At 42.2% G+C, this 23729-nt stretch overlaps 1 protein-coding gene across 2 annotated transcripts in view; it reads right to left on the bottom strand.

The window, feature by feature from the left end:
* Window positions 1-14414: 14414 nt before the first annotated feature.
* Window positions 14415-23729, bottom strand: part of LOC141238544 (uncharacterized) — a 486605-nt gene continuing 477290 nt past the window's right edge. Inside the window, exons 2-7 of one of the 2 annotated variants that reach the window (XM_073668438.1) lie at window positions 21236-21375; window positions 20927-21106; window positions 20720-20843; window positions 20548-20636; window positions 20261-20351; window positions 14415-17999 (exon numbers count right to left, since the gene is read on the bottom strand). In XM_073668438.1, the coding sequence (XP_073524539.1) occupies window positions 16078-17999; window positions 20261-20351; window positions 20548-20636; window positions 20720-20843; window positions 20927-21106; window positions 21236-21304 (2475 nt within the window). In that variant the 5' untranslated portion in view covers window positions 21305-21375 and the 3' untranslated portion in view covers window positions 14415-16077. The remainder of the gene's footprint in view (window positions 18000-20260; window positions 20352-20547; window positions 20637-20719; window positions 20844-20926; window positions 21107-21235; window positions 21376-23729) is intronic. The other variant, XM_073668439.1, reaches the window with a different exon arrangement.

Raw genomic sequence — 23729 nt, 5'->3', positions numbered from 1 at the left:
GTTACCCTTGTGAAAATAAAAAAATTGGGGCTAAAACATCATTTTTGCGGAAAAAGTTCGATTTTTTTATTTTCACGGCTCCATGTTATAAACTTCTGTAAAGGATTTTGGGGTTCAAGGTGCTCACCACACATCTAGATAAGTTCCCTGAGGGGTCTAGTTTCCAAAATGGTGTCACTTATGGGGGATTTCCACTGTTTAGGCACATCAGGGGCACATCCGCTAATTATTCAAGCAAATTTTACAATCAAAATGTCAAATGGCGCTCCTTCCCTTCCGAACCCTGTCGCACGCCCAAACAGTGGTTTTCCCCCACATATGGGGTATCTGCTAGCTCAGGAGAAATTGAACAACAAACTGCATAGTGCAATTTCTTCTGTTACCCTTGTGAAAATGCAAAAGTGGGGGCTGAAAAACATTTTTTGTGGGAAAAATGTGAAAATTTTATTTTTACGGCTCAATGTTATAAACTTCTGTGAAGCACCTGGGGGTTCAAGGTGCTCATCACACATCTAGATAAGTTCCCTGAGGGGTCTAGTTTCCAAAATGGTGTCACTTGTGGGGGGTTTCCACTGTTTAGGCACATCAGGGGCTCCACAAATGCAACATGGCGTCCGCTAATTATTCAAGCAAATTTTACATTCAAAAAGTCAAATGGCGCTCCTTCCCTTCCGAACCCTGCCGTGCACCCAAACAGTAGTTTTTCCCCACATATGGGGTATCTGCATGCCCAGGGGAAATTGCACAATTAATTTTGGGGTCCATTTTTTCCTGTTACCCCTGCGAAAATAAAAAAAATTGGGTCTAAAGTAACATTTTTGTGAAAAAAGTTAAATATTAATTTTTTTCTTCCACATTCCAAAAATTCCTGTGAAGCACCTGAAGGGTTAATAAAGTTTTTGAATGTGGTTTTGAGCACCTTGAGGGGTGCAGTTTTTATAATGTCACTTTTGGGTATTTTCTGTCATAAAGACCCCTCAATGTGACTTTAAATATGATGTGGTCCCTAAAAAAATGGTTTTGTAAATTTTGTTGGAAAAATGAGAAATCGCTGGTCAACTTTTAACCCTTATAGCTCCCCAATAAAAAAAAATTTTGGTTCTTAAATTGTGCTGATGTAAAGAAGATATGTGGGAAATGTTATTTATTAATTATTTTGTGTGACATATCTCTCTGATTTAAGGGCATAAAAATTCAAATTTTGAAAATTGCTACATTTTCAAAATTTTTGCCAAATTTCCGTTTTTTTCACGAAGAAACGCAAGTGATATCGAAGAAATTTTACCACAATCATGAAGTACAATATGTCACGAAAAAATAATCTCAGAATCAGGGGGATCTGTTGAAGCGTTCCAGAGTAATTACCTCATAAAGTGACAGTGGTCAGAATTGTAAAAATTGGCCTGGTCATTAACGTGCAAACCACCTTGGGTAGTAAAGGGGTTAAAAATGATGGTAATCCTAATTGACCTAAAACGGGAAAGGTTTATTCTGATTTCATGTCAGATATTGAGTAAAACATGCAGATGTGTCTTTTTATATAGTGTATGGAAACTTTTGGTTTCAAATGTATATATCCAGGGGTGGGTTAAGGAATAAGGATAGCCAGGCCCTGGGCACTTCAGACTGTGTGGACCCCCGAGGGGTCACGAGACGGGTCATCATATACCTGAAACAGATTATTTCTGAAAAAATAGCTGCTGAGTGAAACTATAACAAAAAAAATCAATTAACATACAATTTACCTACAGTTAAAGGATTGTTTAAGCCATAGTATTGAACAGACCAATTGTAATATGTAACAAGTCTCTTTCCAATTGTCACAAGCTTTTCATATCGATAGTGCAGCACATACAGAATACTGTAGAAAACATTTACAGGATCACGTTTCCACTACAATAGAAACATCAGTCATTATACCAATAATAAAGTGTCAAATGTAGAATGTAAAATAAATCTATATATATTTCATAAAGCTGCCAGGACCATAAACTGTAGAAAGTGTCCTCTCACTAAGCCTAAGCTCAAGCACACCAGATAGTTTGGGGTTTGTTACTTGTTACATTTTATGGGTTAATTTGACCTTCAACCAAAGGGATTTAGTAGAGAGTTGTCTCTGGAAGCGTTACCCTTTTCCCCTGTATGATGCTGACCAATCATAAACTGGAGGCAACATGGAGGGAAAAGAAGAAAACACCCCCAGATTAGGTAAGACCTGACCTTTTCTGTGTAATAGAAGACTCGTGTTTGAAGCACTACTCCAGGAACTTCGTTTAGTTGCACCATTCCAGCACGGAAATAAAAACAAAACACTAGACCGTAGCTTTAACCAGGTCACAAAACTGTCACTAGCGGTGATTACTGTGCAGGGGAGGAGAGCGGAGGAGTGTGATTCCATGTACTGCTCTGTATCTATCCCAGGCTGTGTGGAGTAATGTCCTGGGACCTGGGGTAAACGCTGAGCGCTGTATGTGACACGTGCTGATCGGACACTGCAGCTCTCATCTCAGTCCTGTCCTGCTGCTGTGAGACTAGAGCTGTGGTGTGCGATCAGCATTTATCCCAGGTACCGGGAAGTTATTCCCCAAAGCCTGGGACGGATGCGGAGCAGTATATGGAATCATACACCACTGCATAGTAATCACTGGAAGTGAGATTTTTTTTTTAACTAGTTAGACGTGTATTATATCAGATACAGAGAAAGCCAGTTCTGATATTCTCTCAGGGTGTGCTCTTTATCCTCTGCCTGACACCTCTTGCATATTAATGGACAATGTCATACAGGGGAAAAGTAAATGCCCCCTTAGTTGAAGGGGAAATTGGTGTAAAGTTTACAAGTTAATATCTCTGCAATGGAGATGAGAAATAAAAGAAACCATGTTTTATTCATATCTTCAGCCACTTGAATGTAAAGTAACTAGTTCCTCCATTGTTTAATAATATGAACCTGGCCCAAACCACATATATAGACATGCAGATCCTTGAAACCTAAATCCAATGACACCTTTATATCTTTTATCTGCTGCTGCATACCAAAGAAATCAGTTTTGTAACTGGACTTGAAATATGATAACTAATGGGTGAGTGGTCTGGTGGGCGTTGTTTTCCTTAGTCTAATTGTTCCACAGTCCCACTTATCATGTTATCATGCCGTGTGGGTTTGAGTGACATTATTTGCAAGAGCGGTGCCATCAACAGCTCTCTGTAAATTTCAGCATCGCTGATAATGCACAATAAGCCAGGTGTGCTTCATGGGAACACTGAGCATGCCGGGTATGCAGCACGGACGCAGGACACAGCCAGCTGCGGAATTTGCAGAGAACCGTCTGTGAAGGCTGGCTGTGTCCTGTCATCATTGCCTGCAGTTAATACACTGTGCCCCGATAAAGTTGGGGTGCATACGCCTGGCTGACTGCGCAATGTCAAAGAGCCAGTGGTAACAACGCTCTTGTAACTAATGTGACTCATGCTCACAGGGGTATAACGTGATTAGTGGGACAATTAGTCTGGGAAAACAACACCCCCACAGCTAGTCCCCCAGTACTTAGCAAATTGCAAGCCCTGTTATAAAACTGATTTTATGCATAGGCAGCAATTAATAAGCCCAAAAAAAGCCTTGTAAGAAGGGTATAAAGGGATCAATAAATACGTGGTTACAGATTGGAGATCCTGACCGATTCCCTTTAAAGTAAAAATTTCTTGGAAATTAATAGACAGGAATATTAGTGATGGGCGAGCACTAAAATGCTCGGGTGCTCGTTGCTCGGGTCAAGCACATTGGAATACTCGGGTGCTCGACCTGAGAAACGAGCCCAATGTAAGTCTATGGGTAACTTGAGCGTTTTTAGGTGGCTCACCCCCAGCGGTCTGCAGAGGGCCTAAAAATTGCCCAAATCGATGGGAGCAGTGCTCAAATAACATGGGAACAGCATGGAGAAGACCCCTTGAGGCATTTCTGACTCCCAGGTCACTGCTGTCAACAATGATGTCAGAGTTATTACGCCACTTTTACGGACTCACAATAAAACATACAAAAAAAGGAAGCCAAAATGGATTTTCCTGGGAAATATGTTAAGGAACATCCTTTCCAGGGTAATGACTTGTATATAAGGCAAAATAGATAACCATAAACAAAAATACTCCTCCACACCATAGGCTATGTTCACACATAGCGTTTTTGATGCGTTTTTGCACTTTTGTATTGCTTTCAACCTTGACATATGCATTCACCAGTAAATGTCATTTTAACATTTTACAACCTTTTCTGGCCATGTGGTGTGTGAGACATGATCAGACACATCCTGCTTCATTTATAAAGGAGGGACTCTGAAAGTCACAAAGCCTATTCTTAGAGAGCCATCAGCCGGCTATGCTTTGTTGTTCCCATTACTAAAGAGTGGGTCTCCTATACTGTTATTACGTATGCAGTGAGTGGCAGGGCTGCCCAAAATTTGGACGCACCCCAATACCCCTTTGAAAATTTGGACGCACCCCAATACCCCTTTGAAGCGACTTAGAGGAGGGCCTCCTGAAAACAATGTTCCCATTATTAGGAAGTGTGTCTCCCATACTGTTTACCTATGCAGTGAATGCAAGGGTTGTCAAAAATTTGGAGGCACTCCAATGCCCCTTGGAAGAGACGCGGAGGTCAGAAGGCCTCCTCAAAACAATGTTACCATTATTAAAAAGTGGGTTTCCCATTGTGTTTGTCTATGCAGTGAATGCAAGGGCTGCCAAAAATTGGGAGGCACTCCAATGCCTCTTGGAAGAGACGTGGAGGAGGGCCTCATAAAAAAATGTTCCCTTTAGAATGGAGCGGGTCTTCTATACTTGTAATGCCCATGCACTAAGTGTATGAGTGTATGGGCTGACAAACATTTACCCCTGGGGGCTATACATGAACATACTGTATAAAAATTTTTTTTTACGAGCATCATAAACACCCTTTAAAAAAATTGGGTGGGTGTTGCATCATGGACCACGGTCACACAGGTGATATGTGGTGGAGGAGGAGGACAAGAGCAAATAGCCAAAATCAGGAAGCGTATACCCATGTGTGGGTGTGAAAAGGTGCATGGGAATACACCTCCCAAAAAAAGACACTGGATTTGAGTTTATGTTACGCTGCTATCATTCGGTGGTGTTGAGAAGTCTGGCCCAATCCAGCCCTTGTTCATTTTTATAAGAATTAGCCTGTCAGCATTTTCAGTTGGCGGATGCGCTTATCAGTTATAATTCCACCAGAGGCACTAAAAACCCACTCTGATAAAACGTTAGCGGCAGGCAGGCCAGGACCTCCAAGGCGTAGAGAGCCAGTTCATTCCACGTGTCCAGCTTGGATACCCAATAAATATAAGGCACAGAGGAATCACGGAGGAGGTTGGTACGGTTGGCAAGGTACTTCCTCAGCATTTTCCCAAACTTTGCACTCCTTCTGAGAGTAACTGTGCGATGGGAGGGGCTGAGAAAACTCTCCCAGAACTTTGACAGTGTTCCCCTGCCTCTGTTGGAGTTGTGTCTCTCTCGACTGTACTCCTTGGTTGTCCAACGAACTGTGACCTCTGCTGCCAGCGTTTTCAGATGGGAATTTTTTTAATAGTTACGCAACAAGGGCCTTCTGGTACTGCCCCATTTTTGTAGACCTGTCCGCCTCAGGAATAAGAGATAGAAAGTTCTCCTTGTAGCGTGGGTCTAGAAGTGTCACCAACCAGTAATGACTGTAACCAAAAATTTTGAGAACGCGAGGGTCACGGGAAAGGCAGCATAACATAAACTCAGCCATGCGTGCCAGATTGCTAACAGGCAAGACTTCCATGTCCTCACCAAGAGGACGACTGACCATGCTCTCCTCCTCCCTGTCCTCAGGCCATCCACGCTGAACTGACAGTATGACAGTTGTACAGGTAGTACCGTCTATAGCGCATGAAACTAGCTCCTGTTCTTCCTCCTCCTCTTCCTCATTGTCACCCAATCCACGTTGGGAGGAGATGAGGCTGGGCTCTGTGTAATCACGCTGTATGGTTCCTTGCTCCATCTTATCGTGCTCCGCCTTCAATGCATCCTCTTTGATTGTGAGCAGAGAGTGTTTCAGAAGACAGAGAAGCGGGATGGTGAAGCTAATTATGGTGTCATTGCGCTCACCATCTTAGAATCATAGAATCATAGAATGGTAGAGTTGGAAGGGACCTCCTGGGTCATCTGGTCCAACCCCCTGCTCAAAGCAGGATTCACTAGATCATCTCAGACAGTTGTCTGTCCAGCCTCTGTTTGAAGACGTCCATTGAAGGGGAACTCACCACTTCTCGTGGCAGCCTGTTCCACTCATTAATCACCCTAACTGTCAAAAAGTTTTTTCTAATATCTAATCTGTGTCTCCTCCCATTTAGTTTCATCCCATTGCTTCTAGTCTTTCCTTGTGCAAATGAGAATAAAGATGATCCTTCTACAATGTGACAGCCCTTGACATATTTGTAGACAGCTATTAAGTCTCCTCTCAGTCTTCTTTTTTGCAAGCTAAACATTCCCAAATCCTGCAACCGTTCCTCATAGGACATGGTTTGCAGACCAGTCACCATTCTGGTCGCTCTTCTCTGAACTTGCTCCAGTTTGTCTATGTCTTTTTTAAAATGTGGTGCCCAAAACTGTACACAGTATTCCAGATGAGGTCTGACCAAAGAGGAGTAAAGACCGATAATGACTTCACGTGATCTAGACTGTATGCTTCTGTTAATACATCCCAGAATTGTATTTGCCTTTTTTGCTGCTGCATCACACTGTTGACTCATGTTCAGTCTATGATCTATTAGTATACCTAAGTCTTTTTCACATGTACTGTTGCTTAGCTCTATTCCTCCCATTCTGTATATGCTTTTTTCATTTTTATTGCCCAGATGTAGTACTTTGCATTTTTCCCTGTTAAAAACCATTCTGTTGGTTGCTGCCCACTGCTCCAGTTTATTTAGGTCTTTTTGAATCCTCTCTCTCTCTTCTCTAGTATTAGCTATCCCTCCTAGCTTTGTGTCATCAGCAAATTTAATCAGTTTACCCTCAATTCCTTCATCTAAATCATTGATAAAGATGTTGAACAATACAGGTCCCAGGACGGAGCCCTGTGGTACCCCACTTGAGACATTCATCCAGCTGGATGTGAAGCCATTTACAACCACCCTTTGAGTCCGATCACTAAGCCAGTTATGAATCCACCTAACAGTTGCCTGGTCCATTGCATACTTGGTCATTTTTTCAATAAGGATGATGTGAGATACTTTGTCAAATGCTTTGCTGAAGTCAAGATATACTATATCTACAGCATTTCCCTGATCCACCCAGTCAGTGATTCTGTCATAGAAGGAAATTAAGTTAGTCTGACATGACTTGTTAGTTACAAACCCATGCTGACTCTGGTTAATCACTTCATTCTTATCCATGTACTTACATACATGTTGTTTAATAATTTGTTCAAAGATCTTTCCTGGAATAGAAGTCAGACTCACCGGCCTATAGTTCCCTGGGTCCACCTTCTTCCCCTTTTTGAAGATAGGAACAACATTTGCTCTTCTCCAGTCTTCTGGGACTTCTCCTGTTCTCCAAGAATTTTCAAAGATTATGGAGAGTGGTTCTAAAATTTCTTCTACAATCTCCTTCAGTACTCTGGGGTGTAATTCATCTGGACCTGGAGACTTGAACTCATTTATGTTAGCTAAATATTCCCTCACAATCTTTCTGTTTACTGATAACTTGGATTCCTCTATTCCTTTAAAAGGACAGTGAAGATCAGTTGATGTTACATTTTCTTTCTGAGAGAAAACAGATGCAAAATAGGAATTAAAAAGTTCGGCCTTCTCAACATCCTCTCTTACCATTTCTCCATTTTCATCCTGTAAAAATCCTATAGCATCTTTGACTTTTCTTTTACTTTTGACATACCCCCAAAATCCTTTTTTATTGCTTTTGACATCTCTTGCAAGCCTTAATTCATTGTCAGCTTTAGCTAACCTGATACGTGCCCTACAGGATCTGCAGACTGCATTATAATCTTCTTTAGATATGCCTCCCTCTTTCCATTTAATAAACATTTCTTTCTTTCTTTTTAGCATGTGTTTAAGTTCTGTGTTCATCCATCCTGGTTTCCTTAAATGCTTCCCATTCTTCCTACTTTTCGGGATTGTTAACGATTGTGCTTTGAGAATCTCATTTTTAAAAATTTCCCATCCTTCCTGGACATTTTTGTCCTTAAGGACATCCAGCCATTGGATCCCTCCTATTCTCTTTCTGAGTCTCTTAAAATCTGCCTTTCTAAAATCTAACCTTGAAGTTTGAGTCTTCACATGTCTTCCTCCTCTAGTTATCCAAAATTCTATAATAGCATGATCGCTGCCTCCTAGGGTCCCAGCCACCTTTACCTCCTCAACCATTTCCTCCCTGTTTATAAGAATTAGATCCAAAGTAGCAGATCCCCTTGTTTTCTCCCCTACCTTTTGGAAGATAAAGTTGTCAGCAAGAGAGGATAAGAATTTGCTTGACCTGTTAGTTTTACTTGAGAGAGATTCCCAACAAATGTCTGGATAGTTGAAATCTCCCATGACCACTACGTCATATTTTTTGGAGAACTTGGTCATTTGATACATAAAGAGTTCATCCATATCTTCAGCTTGCCCAGGTGGCCTGTAGTAAATGCCTACAATGGTGTCCTTTCCGTTGTTCTCTCCTTGTATTCTTACCCAAACAGTTTCCACAGAACTCCCAGTCTCTGAAGCTTCAATCTCTGTGCAGATATACGCTTTTCTAACATACAATGCAACACCTCCTCCTCGTTTATCAAGTCTGTTTCTTGGTGGAGTCCTCAAAGTTTTGGAGGATGGTACAGATGTCTGACATCCATGTCCACTCCTGAGGTCTTATGCGTGGAGTTTGAACTGAATACCAACGGCCTTGTTGATGCAGGTAGTCAACAACTGCCCTCTTCTCCTCACAAATCCTTCCCAACATCTGAGGTATAGAGTTCCAACGCGTTGGGACATCACACACCAATCAGTGAGCCGGAAGCTGCAAACGCTGCTGAAGCACGGTAAGGGCGGCGGAAGCTGTAGCTGACTTTCTAAAATGGGCAAACAGGCGGTGTACTTTGACAAGCAGATCCGGCAGTTCCGGGTAGCTTTTGAGAAACCGCTGAAACACGAGGTTAAGCACATGGACCAGGAATGGTACATGTGTGAGCTCGCCTCAGAGCCGCCACCAGGTTCCGGCCATTGTCACACACGACCATGCCTGGCTGTAGGTTCAGCAGTGTCAGCCACAGATCTGCCTGCTCTTTCAGAGCGCTCCACAACTCTTCAGCATTGTGCGGTTTGTCACCTAAGCATATTAGCTTCAGAACAGCCTGTTGCCGCTTGGCCGAGGCAGTGCTTCCAGCTTGTGACTGATGTGATCATTTCGGAGATGGAGGCTGAAGAGTAGGAGGTGGCTGAGGTGCAGGAGCTGTAGACTGTGGGGGCAACCCTGATTGACCTAGGGCCCACAATCCTCGGCGTCGGGAGGATGTGTTCTGTCCCAAGGTCTGGCTGGGTCCCGGCTTCCACTATGTTAACCCAGTGTGCCATCAGCGACATGTACTGTCCCTGCCCACAAGCACTTTTCCACGCGTCTGTGGTTAGGTGAACTTTCCCTGTATCTGCATTGTTGAGGGCACTGCTAATGTTGTGGGACACGTGCTTGTGGGGACGGCACACCGCGAAAAATAGTGGCGGCTGGGGACCGAGTACCGAGGGACGGCCACTGCAATCAGGTTGCGTAAAGCTTCCTTCTCCATGAGCCTAAAAGGCAACATTTTGAGCGCAAGCAGTCGTGAAATGTGGGAATTTAGTAGTGTGGCCTGTGGGGCGTCGGCTGCGTATTTGCGTATTTGGACAACTGAACGCTGCGCTGTGACAAGGACATGCTTGCTGATAGTGCTAGTTGAGAGTGTGCAACGACAGGTGCAGGGCAGGAGGCATCTTCGCATGGCATGTGCCATGGGCAGGGGATTGGCTTGCACGCACAACAGCAGAAGAAGCAGTGGTGTCACCCGCAGACACTGTTCCTGGACCCTGGGATTCGGTCCACAAAGTCGGGTGCTTTGCTGCCATGTGCCTGATCATGCTGGTGGTGGTCAGGCTGGTAGTTTTGCTACCCCTGCTGATGCTGGCCAGGCAGGTGGTGCAAATGGCCTTTTTGGGGTTATCGGCAGAGTATTTAAAAAACAACCAGACTCGGGAAGACTTAACAGTTGTACTGGCAACTTCAGTCGTGTTGTTGTTACGGGGAATGGTTGCCCGCCTTCTGTTTGTGGTCACCACACTGCTTCTTCCTGCCTGTTGGGGTGCTCGGCCTCCCGCCTCCTGTGTTCTGCTGTCCTTGCTCTGCATGTCCTCCTGCCAGGTTAGGTCAGTTACTATATCATTCACCACCTTGTCTTCCACTTCCTCACCCCGGTCTTCCTTCTGACTTTCTGGCAATTGTGTCTCATCATCGTCCACCTCTTGTGACACTTTCCCACCGTCACCTTCATACGACCGTGGCTGCTCAAATATTTGGGCATCGCAACATGTGATCTCCTCTTGCCCCGTTTCAAGTGGACCAGGCGAGACGCCCGAATCTATAAATGGAAAAGTGAACAGCTCTTCGGCGTGTCCAAGTGTGGGATCAGTTGTCTCTGGGCACTCGGTATGGTGGGTGGAAAGGAGGTTCAGGGTGAGGAATATGCGGTCCAGACTCACAGCTACTGAGACTTCACCGTGTGGAAGACAGGGTGGTGGTGGTGGCTAAGTGACGGAAGCATTATCTGCTATCCAACCAAGAGCCTTTTCACACTGATCTGTGTTCAATAGTGGTGTATTGCGGTCCCCTATTAATTGGGACAGGAAGGTCGAGCAAGAAGATGTGGGCATTTGTTGTGGCACAATTTCAGCTTGCCCTCAGCCTCGGCATGCACCATCACGTCCAGTTCCCTGTCCCTTGTCACGTGCCTTGCCCATTTTAAATGGAGGACAATATCTTCCACGCTCACTACAAATAGCTGAATTTGGAGCCAACTTATATGTGATCCGTGTGACGGACAAACCACAGTTTTAAATAGCCGGCCTGTAGGTAACTATTTTTAAACAACGTTGACCTCGTGTCAATAAGTTCACTGACACACTGCAACAAAATTTCAATGGAGGCCAGAAATGGCAGTATTTTCAGCGCAATTATATGTGATCCGTGTGACGGACAAACCACAGTTTTAAATAGCTGTATTTTTAGCGCTTTAATATTGAAAGGACCTGGCTGTATTCTGCAGTGCCAACAAGCAAATGGGGCAGATAAACGGTGTTCTCTGGATTGCTTTTTAAGCAAATAATCAGGATTAAGATAAAAAATAAATTATTCCTGGCCCCTGATACCTGGGCCTATTTCTACAAATATCTGTAAAAGGACAAGCAGACAGAACTGGAATGGACCCTCTTGCTATGTGCACTGCAGTCTGCTATATACCCGGCCTGCCTGCTTAGCATGGCGGCGCCAGGTCTGATATAGACCTGATGACGCTGTGCGGCCAGCCAATCCCTGTAATGCAACAACCAACATGGCTGCGGCATTACAGTGTGTGGCAGAAAATCCCTGCATGTTGATTGGCGATCTAAAGTGCGCCACACATGCAGGGTGGGGACCCGAGCTCCCGCCGAGCAACCCTGGAAAGTGTCACAAGAGCAGTGAGATGCTCAGGCATGCACCGAGCAGTAGCGAGCATGCTCGCTCATCACTAGTTACGGTTCATTACAACATTCCACGCTAAAGCGACAGAATTACGTGACTGTCTTATCAAATCATGGCCCATCTTAATGGCTGACCCTATATTGGCAAAATATCTACCAGAGAGACAACAAATCACCTTCAGAAAGGCAAAAAATCTCTGTGATCACCTTATGAGAAGCCACTATTATCCTACCACTCCCCCTAATTTTTTGAAAAGACCACCTCCACTAAATGTATGTGTACCATGTGGTAGATGTGTGGCGTGTCCTAATGTCGAAGATGCTAACTCTTTCACAGATTCCCAGGGCTCTAGGACCTATTACATCACCAAACCGATAACTTGTACCTCTAAAGCGGTGGACTATTATGCGATATGCCTGTGTCCTAAAATCTATGTAAGGTTCACAACTAGACAACTTAGGACAACAATACGTGAACACGTCCTAGGTATTGAAGCGGCGGTAAAGGAAACTGATATTTCTACGTTAAAAACTATTCCCAAGCATTTTAGAATACACCATAAGTGTGACGCATCTAAACTTAAAGTTCGGGGTATTGACATGATCACCACTAATATTAGGGACGGTAGAGTGAGCCAACTATTAGCCCAGAAAGAGAGCAGATGGATTTGGACTTTAAAAACACTCCATCCATTGGGCTAGAACGAAAATATTAGTTATGCCCCATTTCTCTGATCACCTATATCCACATTGTTTTAACTTTTTCCTATTTCTTTAGTGTTACTCCATGAGAGTTTGTCGTCTTTTTCTACCAAATATTCATAAAGGCATTACATGGTGATTGGCATGTTTGTATACATGATCTCTCCATTTCTATGTCAATGACGTTCATGACTTCCATTCTGCTATTGGATAACATGGACATAATTGCTGGCGCTGCATTGTCTCTCAAGATCTGTAACTTTTTTTCTGTGTGCGCATTTTTTGTCCATACAGTTATTATTGTATATCTTTCGCATTTATAGATCGATATTTTGAGAGATATTTTCTTATATCTTATTATGCATTTATACTATGATCTCATATAATCATGTTATACTTCATGCGTTTCTTAAAGATATACTTTATTTGTTTCGTCATGTCCAATTAACTTCTCTGACTTATATATAATTGGCTATCGCCTATACCCCTTAGATATATATATACATTTGGGCTATGCTATTATTGACAGTTTACCCCATTATGCTAGTTTCTTTTTCTCTCTGGTTGTATTTGACTATATATGTCTGTGGACTGGGCGGTACGCCCGGCTTCACTGTTCTCTGTGGTGTCCTCGCTGGTCGTATCAATATTTGCTCCATGACGAGCGGTCACGTGGTTCCCTATGTGCTTGCGGCATCATGGATCATATGATGCGGTAGCCGTGGATGCCGCGGTGATTGCCATGTGTCATGCCACGCCCTCCCTACACCCATTGGCGGACTACACCCCCCCTTTTCCATTGGCTCAAGGGTTTCTAAACCCTACCCACCTTCATTGACGCCACCCCCTGACGAAGGCAGCCATGCTGAAACGCGCATCAGGGTGAGCGCCATTGAGGAGCGTGTTCACATCCACTGTGGCTGTAAGTATTCTATAGGATTTATGCTACACTCTTTTTGCTGCCGTTCTTTAATCTTTTTTCCTACTTAGGTGCATTTTCTAGGCTTTAATATGTATTAGGATATACTTTTACCCTGTAGCCTAAGAGGTCACTTATAAAGATCTGCTGTCCCCGGTATGAGTTATCTATATTAGTACCTATATATAGACAGCGGTATGACTAACCTCTTATATAGCAACTACTTCTGACCTACCTCATAAGCACCTGCACTTTTATGGAATGCTTCACTGCATTTTAACAATATATTCTTATTTTTTTGGCAGCCCAATTATGTATTTACATCAGAAAATAATCATGTTAATTTGTCTCATGCTCCTCATTAGTGCTCCTCCATTGTTTTACTATTAACTGTCTCTGATTCATATTTTTTTCCTGTATAAATTATAATTAATACAATTTTGTAATTTTTTCACTATTATATGGGACTCTGACTTGAAGTTTTTTCCTCTTGTTTATTATGTATGGAGAACTATGTGGGGCCCATTATTCTGTATGGAGGACTATGTGGGGCCCATTATTCTGTATGGAGGACTATGTGGGGCCCATTATACTGTACACTGGTTGGCCCACGACTTTGTCAAAGTTTTTCATTTTGGCCCTCTGCATGTTTTGAGCTTTACATCCCTGATGTAGTCAGTCTGGGTAAATGTACATGGAAATGGCAATAATGCAAAGCTGCTAATTGGACTTTGCTACAATCCTCCTAATATAGCTGAACACGTAGAGGATGATATGCTGCAACAAATTAAAAAGGCAACAAAAACATGTCATCGTCAAAAGTGTTGGCTCCCTTGAAATTGTTCCAGAAAATGAAGTAATTCTCCCAGAAAATTATTGAAATTACACTTTTTGTTATACACGTTTATTTCCTTTACATGTATTGGAACAACACAAGAAAACAGAAAAAAAGGCAAATTGAACATAATTTCACACAAAATAGGTAGGACAAAATAGGTGACACCTTGCCAAAATTGTGGGTAAACAACTTTGTTTCAAGCATGTGAAGCTCGTTCAAACGCAATTTTGGCAAGTAACAGGTGTGGGCAATATGAAAATCACAACTAAAACCAGATAAAGGAAGAAGTTGATTCAATCTTTGCATTGTGTGCATATGAGTGGCACACTAAGCATGGAGAAAACAGAAAACGGAGAAGAGAACTGTCTGAGGACTTGAGAACCAAAATTGTTGAAAAATATCAACAATTTCAAGGTTATAAGTCCATCTTTAGAGATCGGCATGTTCCTTTGTCCAAGGTGTACAGCATAATCAATAAATTTACAACCCATACAGTCAAATATGGGGGAGGTTCAAAGGTGTTTTGGGGTTGCTTTGCTGCCTCCGACTGTGTGCAAGGCATCATGAAATCTGAAGATTAGCAAAGGATTTTGGGTCACAATATAGTGCCTAGTGTCAGAAAGCTGGGTTTGCGTCCTAGGTAGTGTTGAGCGAGCATGTTCTATTAACCCTTTCGCCGAGTATGCTCGGGCCGAGCTCCGAGTATTTACAGCTGCTCAGTGATATGTTTGAATCACTCCCATGTGCATGATTTGCAACTGTTTGACAGCTTTATTACATGTGAGGAATGTCCATTTCTTACACATTCCTCACATGTAATAAAGCTGCCAAACAGTCGCAAATCATGGACACTGGAGCGATTCAAACATAACACTGAGCAGCTGTAAATACTCGGAGCTCACCCGAGCATACTCGGAACAGAACATACTCGCTCAACACTAGTCCTAGGTCATGGATCTTACTGCATGACAATGAGCCCAAATATACTTCAAGAAGCACCCAGAAAATGGATGGAAACAAAGTGCTGGAGAGTTCAAACAAGCAATGAGTCTTGATCTAAATCCCATTGAACACCTGTGGAGAGATCTTAAAATTGCTGTATGGAGAAAAATATTAAAATTTGAGAGTCCTCAGTGGTTGATACCATTTTTTCAGTTAGCCATTAGTCAGTAAGCTTTCGAGACTACTCAGATCTCTTCAGCAGACATAGTATAACACAAAATCTGAAGAGTCACATATTTATACACAACAGGGCACAGGAATAATGCAATAGATAAGACAAGTGAAGTGAAGCAGAACTATCAGTATGGGAGAGGGATAAGCAGTTGTGGCCGTAAAAATGTGTGGACACAAGTAGATTTATTCTTTTTTTCGTTTTTTTGTGTGGTGATGAGAATTCATCCTTGTTTTAAATTTTTGCCCTGTCTTCCCTACATACAGACCCCCAGTTGGACATTTGGAACATATAATTAAGTTCATTGTGATGCAGCTGAAAGTACCTGGGATCTTGTGGTCCTGATGTGAGTTGGGAATCTTTATCTTGTCCGTGGTCTTTATAAATGGACGGGTTTTACATTTACAGTTGGTGAGGATGAATCCTGTAAGTTTCACCACAAAGGTGAAACTATCCTCCCGGTCAGTTTGCTTTCCCTCCCAGTACCTTTTAATTCTAACAATGTTAGGTTTCTGGGAGATTATACTTGTTCCTTTTATTTTTGGTTCTCCTTAGCTTGCCTTCTTTGCCCTATATGAATGTGTTTTTCTTTCTCATTCAGGGTTTTCATATTTTACTTCATACTTTCCTTTCCCCTTGTTGACAGTGTGTTGCAGTGTCCCCTCTGGTTCCTCAGGAGGTATGAGAAACTCATCAACGACTTATTAGGGAGTTAGGTCTGTGGTGACGTTTTTAGTTGTACAGCTAGGGCATTTCTTGTCTGTACAGAGACTAGTTGGGTGTAGTTGCGGCATTCTCCCGTGTGGGTTCTCCGATGGTTATCAAGATGCGCTTTCTGTTTAAAACATTTCCCACATTTTGAACATGAAAAAGGCTTCTTCCCTGTGTGAGTTCTCTGATGTTTATTAAGATGTGAATTCTGTCCAAAACATTTCCCACAATCTGAACATGAAAAAGGCTTTGCCCCTGTGTGGGTTCTCTGATGGTTGATAAGATTTGATTTCTCTGTAAAATATTTCCCACATTCTGAACATGAAAATGGCTTCTCTCCTGTGTGAGTTCTCTGATGGTTGATAAGAGTTGATTTCTCAGAAAAACATTTTCCACATTCTGAACATGGAAAAGGCTTCTCCCCTGTGTGAGTTCTCTGATGTTTGAAAAGATTTGATTTCTTTGCAAAACATTTCCCACATTCTGAACATGAAAATGGCTTCTCCCCTGTGTGAGTTCTCTGATGCATATTAAGATATGATTTCTGGTTAAAACATTTTCCACATTCTGAACATGGAAAAGGCTTCTCCCCTGTGTGAGTTCTCACATGTTTGATAAGAGTAGATTTCTTTGCAAAATATTTCCCACATTCTGAACATGAAAATGGCTTCTTCCCTGTGTGAGTTCTCTGATGTTTATTAAGATGTGAATTCTGTCCAAAACATTTCCCACATTTTGAACATGAAAAAGGCTTCTTCCCTGTGTGAGTTCTCTGATGTTTATTAAGATGTGAATTCTGTCCAAAACATTTCCCACAATCTGAACATGAAAAAGGCTTTGCCCCTGTGTGGGTTCTCTGATGGTTGATAAGATTTGATTTCTCTGTAAAATATTTCCCACATTCTGAACATGAAAATGGCTTCTCTCCTGTGTGAGTTCTCTGATGGTTGATAAGAGTTGATTTCTCAGAAAAACATTTTCCACATTCTGAACATGGAAAAGGCTTCTCCCCTGTGTGAGTTCTCTGATGTTTGAAAAGATTTGATTTCTTTGCAAAACATTTCCCACATTCTGAACATGAAAATGGCTTCTCCCCTGTGTGAGTTCTCTGATGCATATTAAGATATGATTTCTGGTTAAAACATTTTCCACATTCTGAACATGGAAAAGGCTTCTCCCCTGTGTGAGTTCTCACATGTTTGATAAGAGTAGATTTCTTTGCAAAATATTTCCCACATTCTGAACATGAAAATGGCTTCTCCCCTGTGTGAGTTCTCTGATGTATAATAAGATTTGATTTCTGTACAAAACTTTTCCCACAATCTGAACATGAAAAACGCTTCTCCTCTGTGTGGGTTCTCTGGTGTTTAAGAAAACTAGATTTATGGTTAAAACATTTTCCACATTCTGAACATGGAAAAGGCTTCTCCCCTGTGTGAGTTCTCTGATGTTTGATAAGAGTAGATTTCTCTGTAAAACATTTCCCACATTCTGAACATGACAAAGGCTTCTCAACTGTGTGAGTTATCTGGTGCCTAACAAGACTTGATATCTGATTAAAATATCTCCCACACTTGGAGCAAGAAAATCTATTCTTCGCTGTGTGAATTTTTTGATGTTTAAAAAAAGACTTTTTGAGAAGAAAACTATTTCTATATTCTGAATGTGAAAATGGCTTCTTTGCATTAGGAGCAGTTTGTTTTTTAATGCTTATTTTGTGACTTTGATTTTCCTTAGTAGTTGGTAATGAATCAGAAGACGAGACCTGTTTCAAAGGATCAGATGGCAGATCTTTGCTGTGAAGGGATGATGGTAAATCTGGAGTAATGGCATTCACTTCAATTGCATCCTGTGGAATCTGAAAATTATCTGATTTGAAAATTGAAGATGTCAGCTGTCCCTCTGATCTCCTGGTACAGTCATCTGCCAAGAATAAAAACAATCATCATTTTTTAATAAAGAATCCTTGAATTTTATATTTTTGAACATTTCTACTTAAACGGTCCATTAAAAAAGGCAAGTTATATAAAAAAATTCACTTATTCACCAAGACAATGACCATCTAATAGAAAACCTCATAGGATGAAGCAGTGGAGCGTGGTGTTCAACTGTTTGTTCATTCTGGCTCCCAAATATGGAGTAAAAGGCGCAGGCTCTGTCCAGCCACTAAGATTAGGGTGCCTGGGACCTGTAGTACCATCCAGTCTGGCAGTATGGGTGTGTGTGCTGTCCAGCTGGAATAATCTGCTCCCTGCTTCAGCCATTTGGAGAGCACCGCACCCTACTAAAGGTGGAAGCATATTGCTGGAAGCTGCCAGATACAGCCTTGTTCTCCTCTGGTTCAGTCCTCTGTGCTCAGCTCCCGGCTTGTGGATTTGTTTCCTGTTGTGACCTCGGCCCGTTTACTGACTACTCGTGTCTTCTGATTTTGTATTTTCTCTGCCCTCCTGGTTCTGACCCGGCTACCTGACTATTCTTCTTTCCATCTCACTCCAAAGAATAGCAGGTAACACCGTGGCCCAAGCCTAGGGGTCTCTGTGTAGGTTCAGATCCATGTAGAGGGGTTAAAGGGTGATGATCAAAGTAATTTGTGAAATCTGTAAACAGGGTAGATAGTGACAAGCCTGTTCGTGGTAGCCATCTTTTGAGCATTCCTAATATCTAAATGGCGCTCCTTCCCTTCTTAACCTGCCATGTGCCCAGACAGTAGTGTACAACCGTATATAGGGGATTGTCAGATTCAAAAGAAGTTGGAAAATAATTTGTAAGGTCCATTTGTTTCCTATTATCCTTTGTGAAGAATTCCAAAGTTATCACCACATAAAGTGACACACGTCAGATTTGAAAAATGGGGCCTGATTAGAAACATAAAACTGCGGGAAGGGGTTAAATCAGAGGATTACAGAAGTTAAAAACTGTGACTATAGACAATAAAACATCGACTGAAATGATCAAACTGAACAGTCTTCATCAGAGAAAAATGAGTAACTAGTGGTGAAACCTCTCTGGGGTAATTGGAGTATGGGGCTCGGTGGCTCTTGGCAATCTAAACTATCATAAGAACCAATATTTTCTGTCAGATGAGTGTCAAGAAGAAATATTAGACATTTAAAGTGAACTTTTTTATAATACTGCATTTGGAAGAGGTAATGGAGATCTTTTTGAAAAACTACCAGGGAGTTATAGAGTCACATAAGTGAGGCCGGCCGATCCCACCACAATGAAACTATCATAGAGAGGGAATTTGTAAAAAAAAGAAAGAATATAAAAACATGTAACATCCCCAACAACAACGTATGTATGAAGGGAGAAATCCAACACTAAACTGGAGTTGCACTCATTTATGTTGGACCATTTGGCTCGAACAAGCCGGAACCCCGAACACGAACCTGAATTTGAAATGCCGAACAAATTCGCTCAATACTATTTATGATGTGGAGTGAATCCATGAAACCAGGGCTCAAGCCAACACAACTCCTGCAGGCGTGAAAAAATGTATATTACAGCCATCAGCCACGCACAGCTTAGAGATATATCATGGCACAGGTGTAATGTTTTCTGTATAGTTTATCACAATCCAGTTTGCAGTTAGTTGGTTTTAAAATAAATTGAACAGTCAGGATAAAGGGAAACTCTACTGTTATTGTACAGAAATTCACACTTGGCCTCACTGCACATTTAATGTTGTCGATCATAAAAGTGAAGTTTGGCCAAAAAGACTGGACCTGGTCTTGTAGGGACCATATGAGCACATTCAGCAGCACAGAAGGTAGATTCATCCAATAAGATATCAGGGATCTAGGAAGCCAACACCATCATTACCCTCCGCTTTCTCTTACAGGCCCATCATTATATTTTTCTTCAAGGGATTTTCTCACTAGTCAGCACATTCTACGTACGCTGTCATTTGGCTTTGTAGTTTACAGACCTGGGCAGGTAACGGTCAGCGTCTCCTAATCCCAGGGGGTAGGTGGATCCTCCAGGTTGTAAGTGCTACAGAAAAGGGCTTTCACAATTACACAAAGTAATCTGAATATTTTCGGACGGAGGAGAATGTTGTGGTCTAGCGGCAAAATGGTGATCACACGATTGTGATATGGCTGGACTACATCACCGATAAAGCAGCCACAGCCAGTGACTGAGAAGAATCTGTGACTTCTCTGCATTTAGTGGTTACTACTCACCTGGGTAGTCATATGTAGGAATCTCCTCTTTACACCGCTCATCACCCCTCACATATGTCTCTGTAGTATTAATATGGGTCAGATCTTCACCCTGAAACAAATATTATAAAAGTCAAAGACAGATGAAGAAGTCACATCTATGATCAGCTCTAATCCTGTTATCTCCACCGTTCTCATAACACAAATTTAAAACATAATAATGGTGGATAAAACAAGACTGAAGACAGGACCTTTACAGCCGTCTACACATCATAGGGGAAATCTCATGACATCTTCTCTCCATCTACCTGAAGAACATTGGTATCTTCTTGTTTACAGTCCTGTGGAAGAAGAGGATGGGGACATCTCTCTGGTGTTGTCCTCTTACTGGATAGATCTGGAGGAAACACATACAAGGACTGAATTCATTTTTTACATACAGATAATTATAGGCCGTGTGTATTTAGTCCTGTCTATTACCTGGTGATGTGAAGGGCTGGGGAACCTCCATCATGACGTCCTTGTACAGATCTTTGTGTCCTTCTAAATACTCCCACTCCTCCATGGAGAAATAGACAGCGACATCCTGACATCTTATAGGAACCTGACACATACAATGATACCGTCATCCCCCAGATCCCTTCATAGCATTACTGTATAATATCCCAGCATTCCCAGCAGTGTCACCTCTCCAGTCAGCAGCTCAATCATCTTGTAGGTGAGTTCTAGGATCTTCTGGTCATTGATGTCCTCATGTATCAGAGGGTGAGGTGGAGGCCCTGTGATTGGGCTCAGGGGTCTTCCCCATTCCTCAGACACAGGGTCCTGACAGCGCTCACTAGAGGTCTTCTTCACTACTGTGTAATCCTGGTTATGGAGAGACACATTAATAAATCTCCCTCCAGACATTTCCAGAGTCCTCACCTCTCCAGTTCTGTTCATCTGTTATTCCCATAGATAAGAATGATGTAATGGGACGTCATCAGAATCTCTCACCTCTCCAGTAAGACGGAAGAGGATCTCTAGGGCGAGGTGTAATATCCTCTCCGCCATCTTGTCCATCATTTTCCTGGATAAATCAGGAAAATTTTCTTATATAGATGATCTTCACTGAGAGGATCCGGTATTTTAGAGATCTGAATGAGAAAAAGATAAGCTGATGGATAAGACCATTTTTCACAGCTTACTAATTCTCCTACACATAAAGATGGAAATATTCTTTGACCTGATCTTCGCCCGGCTCTGTTCAATACATGATTTTACTAACTCTCCTCTTCCACTCTCTGATCACAACCTTCTTTCATTCTCTGTCAAGAACTGTCACCCTGCTCAAGACACCCCCACTTTCCACACTTATACAAATATACATGCCATTAACACCCAGAAATTTATGAAAATGTTGCAATCATCATTGGCCCCAATCTCCTCCCTCTCATGCCCTGACTTTGCACTGAAGCATTATAACGAAACATTGCAATGCGCCCTGGATGAAGCCGCACCTCCTACACAGAGAACAACTCGGCACAAACGGCGACAACCCTGGAACACACTGCAAATACACTTTCTCCAGTTTTGCTCCAGGTGTGCCGAACGGCTGTGGACAAAATCTAATCTGGCCGAAGATTTCCTCCATTATAAATTTATGCTTAAAACCTATAACTCCGCCCTTCACCTCTCCAAACAAACCTACTTTAACAACCTCGTCATCTCATGGTCCAATAATCCTAAACACCTGTTTGACACTTTTCACTCTCTCCTTAATCAAACAGCACAGGCCTCAAACATCAACCTCAGCACTGACGATCAGGCCAATTATTTAAAAGAAAAAAATGACCATATCCGATAGGAAATTTTCTCTCAATCCCCAAATGTTATGCATACTCCTCCCTCCCACACTGCATCTTGCTAATTTTCTGACTTCAAACCAGTCACGAAAGAAGAAGTGAAAAGGCTCCTTTCTTCCTCTCGCTCTACCACCTGCACCAGTGACCCTATTCCCTCACATCTCCTTCAGTCCCTTTCTCCAGCTGTCACTACTCACCTAACTAAAATATTAAACCTCTACCTTTCATCTATTATTTTTCCCTCCTTTTTTAAACACGCCAGCATACATCCATTACTTAAAAAAACATCCCTCGACGAGAACTGTGCTGCTAACTACAGACCTGTTTCCAATCTTCCCTTTATCTCTAAACTACTCGAACAAGTGGTCCACTCCTGTCTAATCCGCTATCTCTCAGATAACTAACATTCTACTGAAACTGCACTCACTAAAGTTTCTAATGATCAACTAACAGTAAAATCTAATGGTCACTACTCCCTGCTGATTCTCCTGGATCTCTCTGCAGCATTCGACACTGTGGATCTACCTCTCTGACCGCTCCTTCACTGTGTCTTTTGTTGGCTTCTCTTCTTCTCCCCTTCCCCTTATTCTCGGGGTTCCTCAAGGATCAGTCCTAGACGCCCTTCTTTTCTACTTATACACCGCTTCTATTGGACAAACAATTAGCAAATTCGGTTTTCAGTACCATCTCTATGCTGATGACACCTAATTAGACACCTCTTCTCTGGACATCACTCCTGCATTATTACAAAATACCAGTGATTGTCTTTCCGCTGTCTCTAACACTATGCCCTCCCTCTATCTAAAATTGAATCTGTCAAAAACTGGACTCCTCTTATTTCCTCCCTCCACTAACCTACCTGTGCCCGATATTGCCATTTCTGTTTGTGGCTCCATCATTACTCGCCAGCAACATGCCCGCTGTCTTGGGGTCATACTTGATTCAGATCTTTCCTTCACTCCTCACATCAAATCACTTGCTCGCTCGTGTCTTCTATACCTCAAAAACATCTCTAGAATTAGAAATTTTCTTTCCTTTGACTCTTACTGTAGCTCTTACTCATTCTCGTCTGGACTATTGCAACTCTTTACTTATCGGTCTCACCTACCGATACAACGATGTCTCTTCCCTGTGCCAGTCATTGCACTGATTGCTCATCCAATACAGAGTTCAATATAAACTTAGTGCTCTTACCCACAAAGCTATCCACGATTCAGCACCACTCTACATCTCCTCCCTCGTCTCAGTCTAGCAGAACGAAGGGCACTGGTAGGGTGGTAATGACTTAAAGCTGAAATCCTCAGTAAGCCGCACCTCCCACTCCCGTCTCCAAGATTTCTCGCATGCTGCACCAATTCTTTGGAATGCACTACCCAGGACAATTTGATTAATTCCCAATACCCACAGTTTTAAGCGTGCCGTAAAAACCCATTTATTTAGACTGGCCTATCACCTCAACATACTTATCTAACTGTCCCAGTTTTGGCCCATATTAAAATTTTCTTCAAAATCATGCTCATACCATCCATGCACTGCATAGCCTCTGTCTGTACTGTACACATACTGGCTGGCGATCAGTTCATGTAGTGTTATGTACTTACCCTATTTAGTATATTAAGTCTGCATTATACAATATATGTACATTT

Source organism: Phyllobates terribilis, unplaced genomic scaffold, assembly GCF_046119375.1.
Source record: "Phyllobates terribilis strain yellow unplaced genomic scaffold, ASM4611937v1 Scaffold_754__1_contigs__length_715743, whole genome shotgun sequence".
NCBI classification, from domain to species: Eukaryota; Metazoa; Chordata; class Amphibia; order Anura; family Dendrobatidae; genus Phyllobates; species Phyllobates terribilis.
This window is presented reverse-complemented; position numbering and strand designations above follow the sequence as displayed.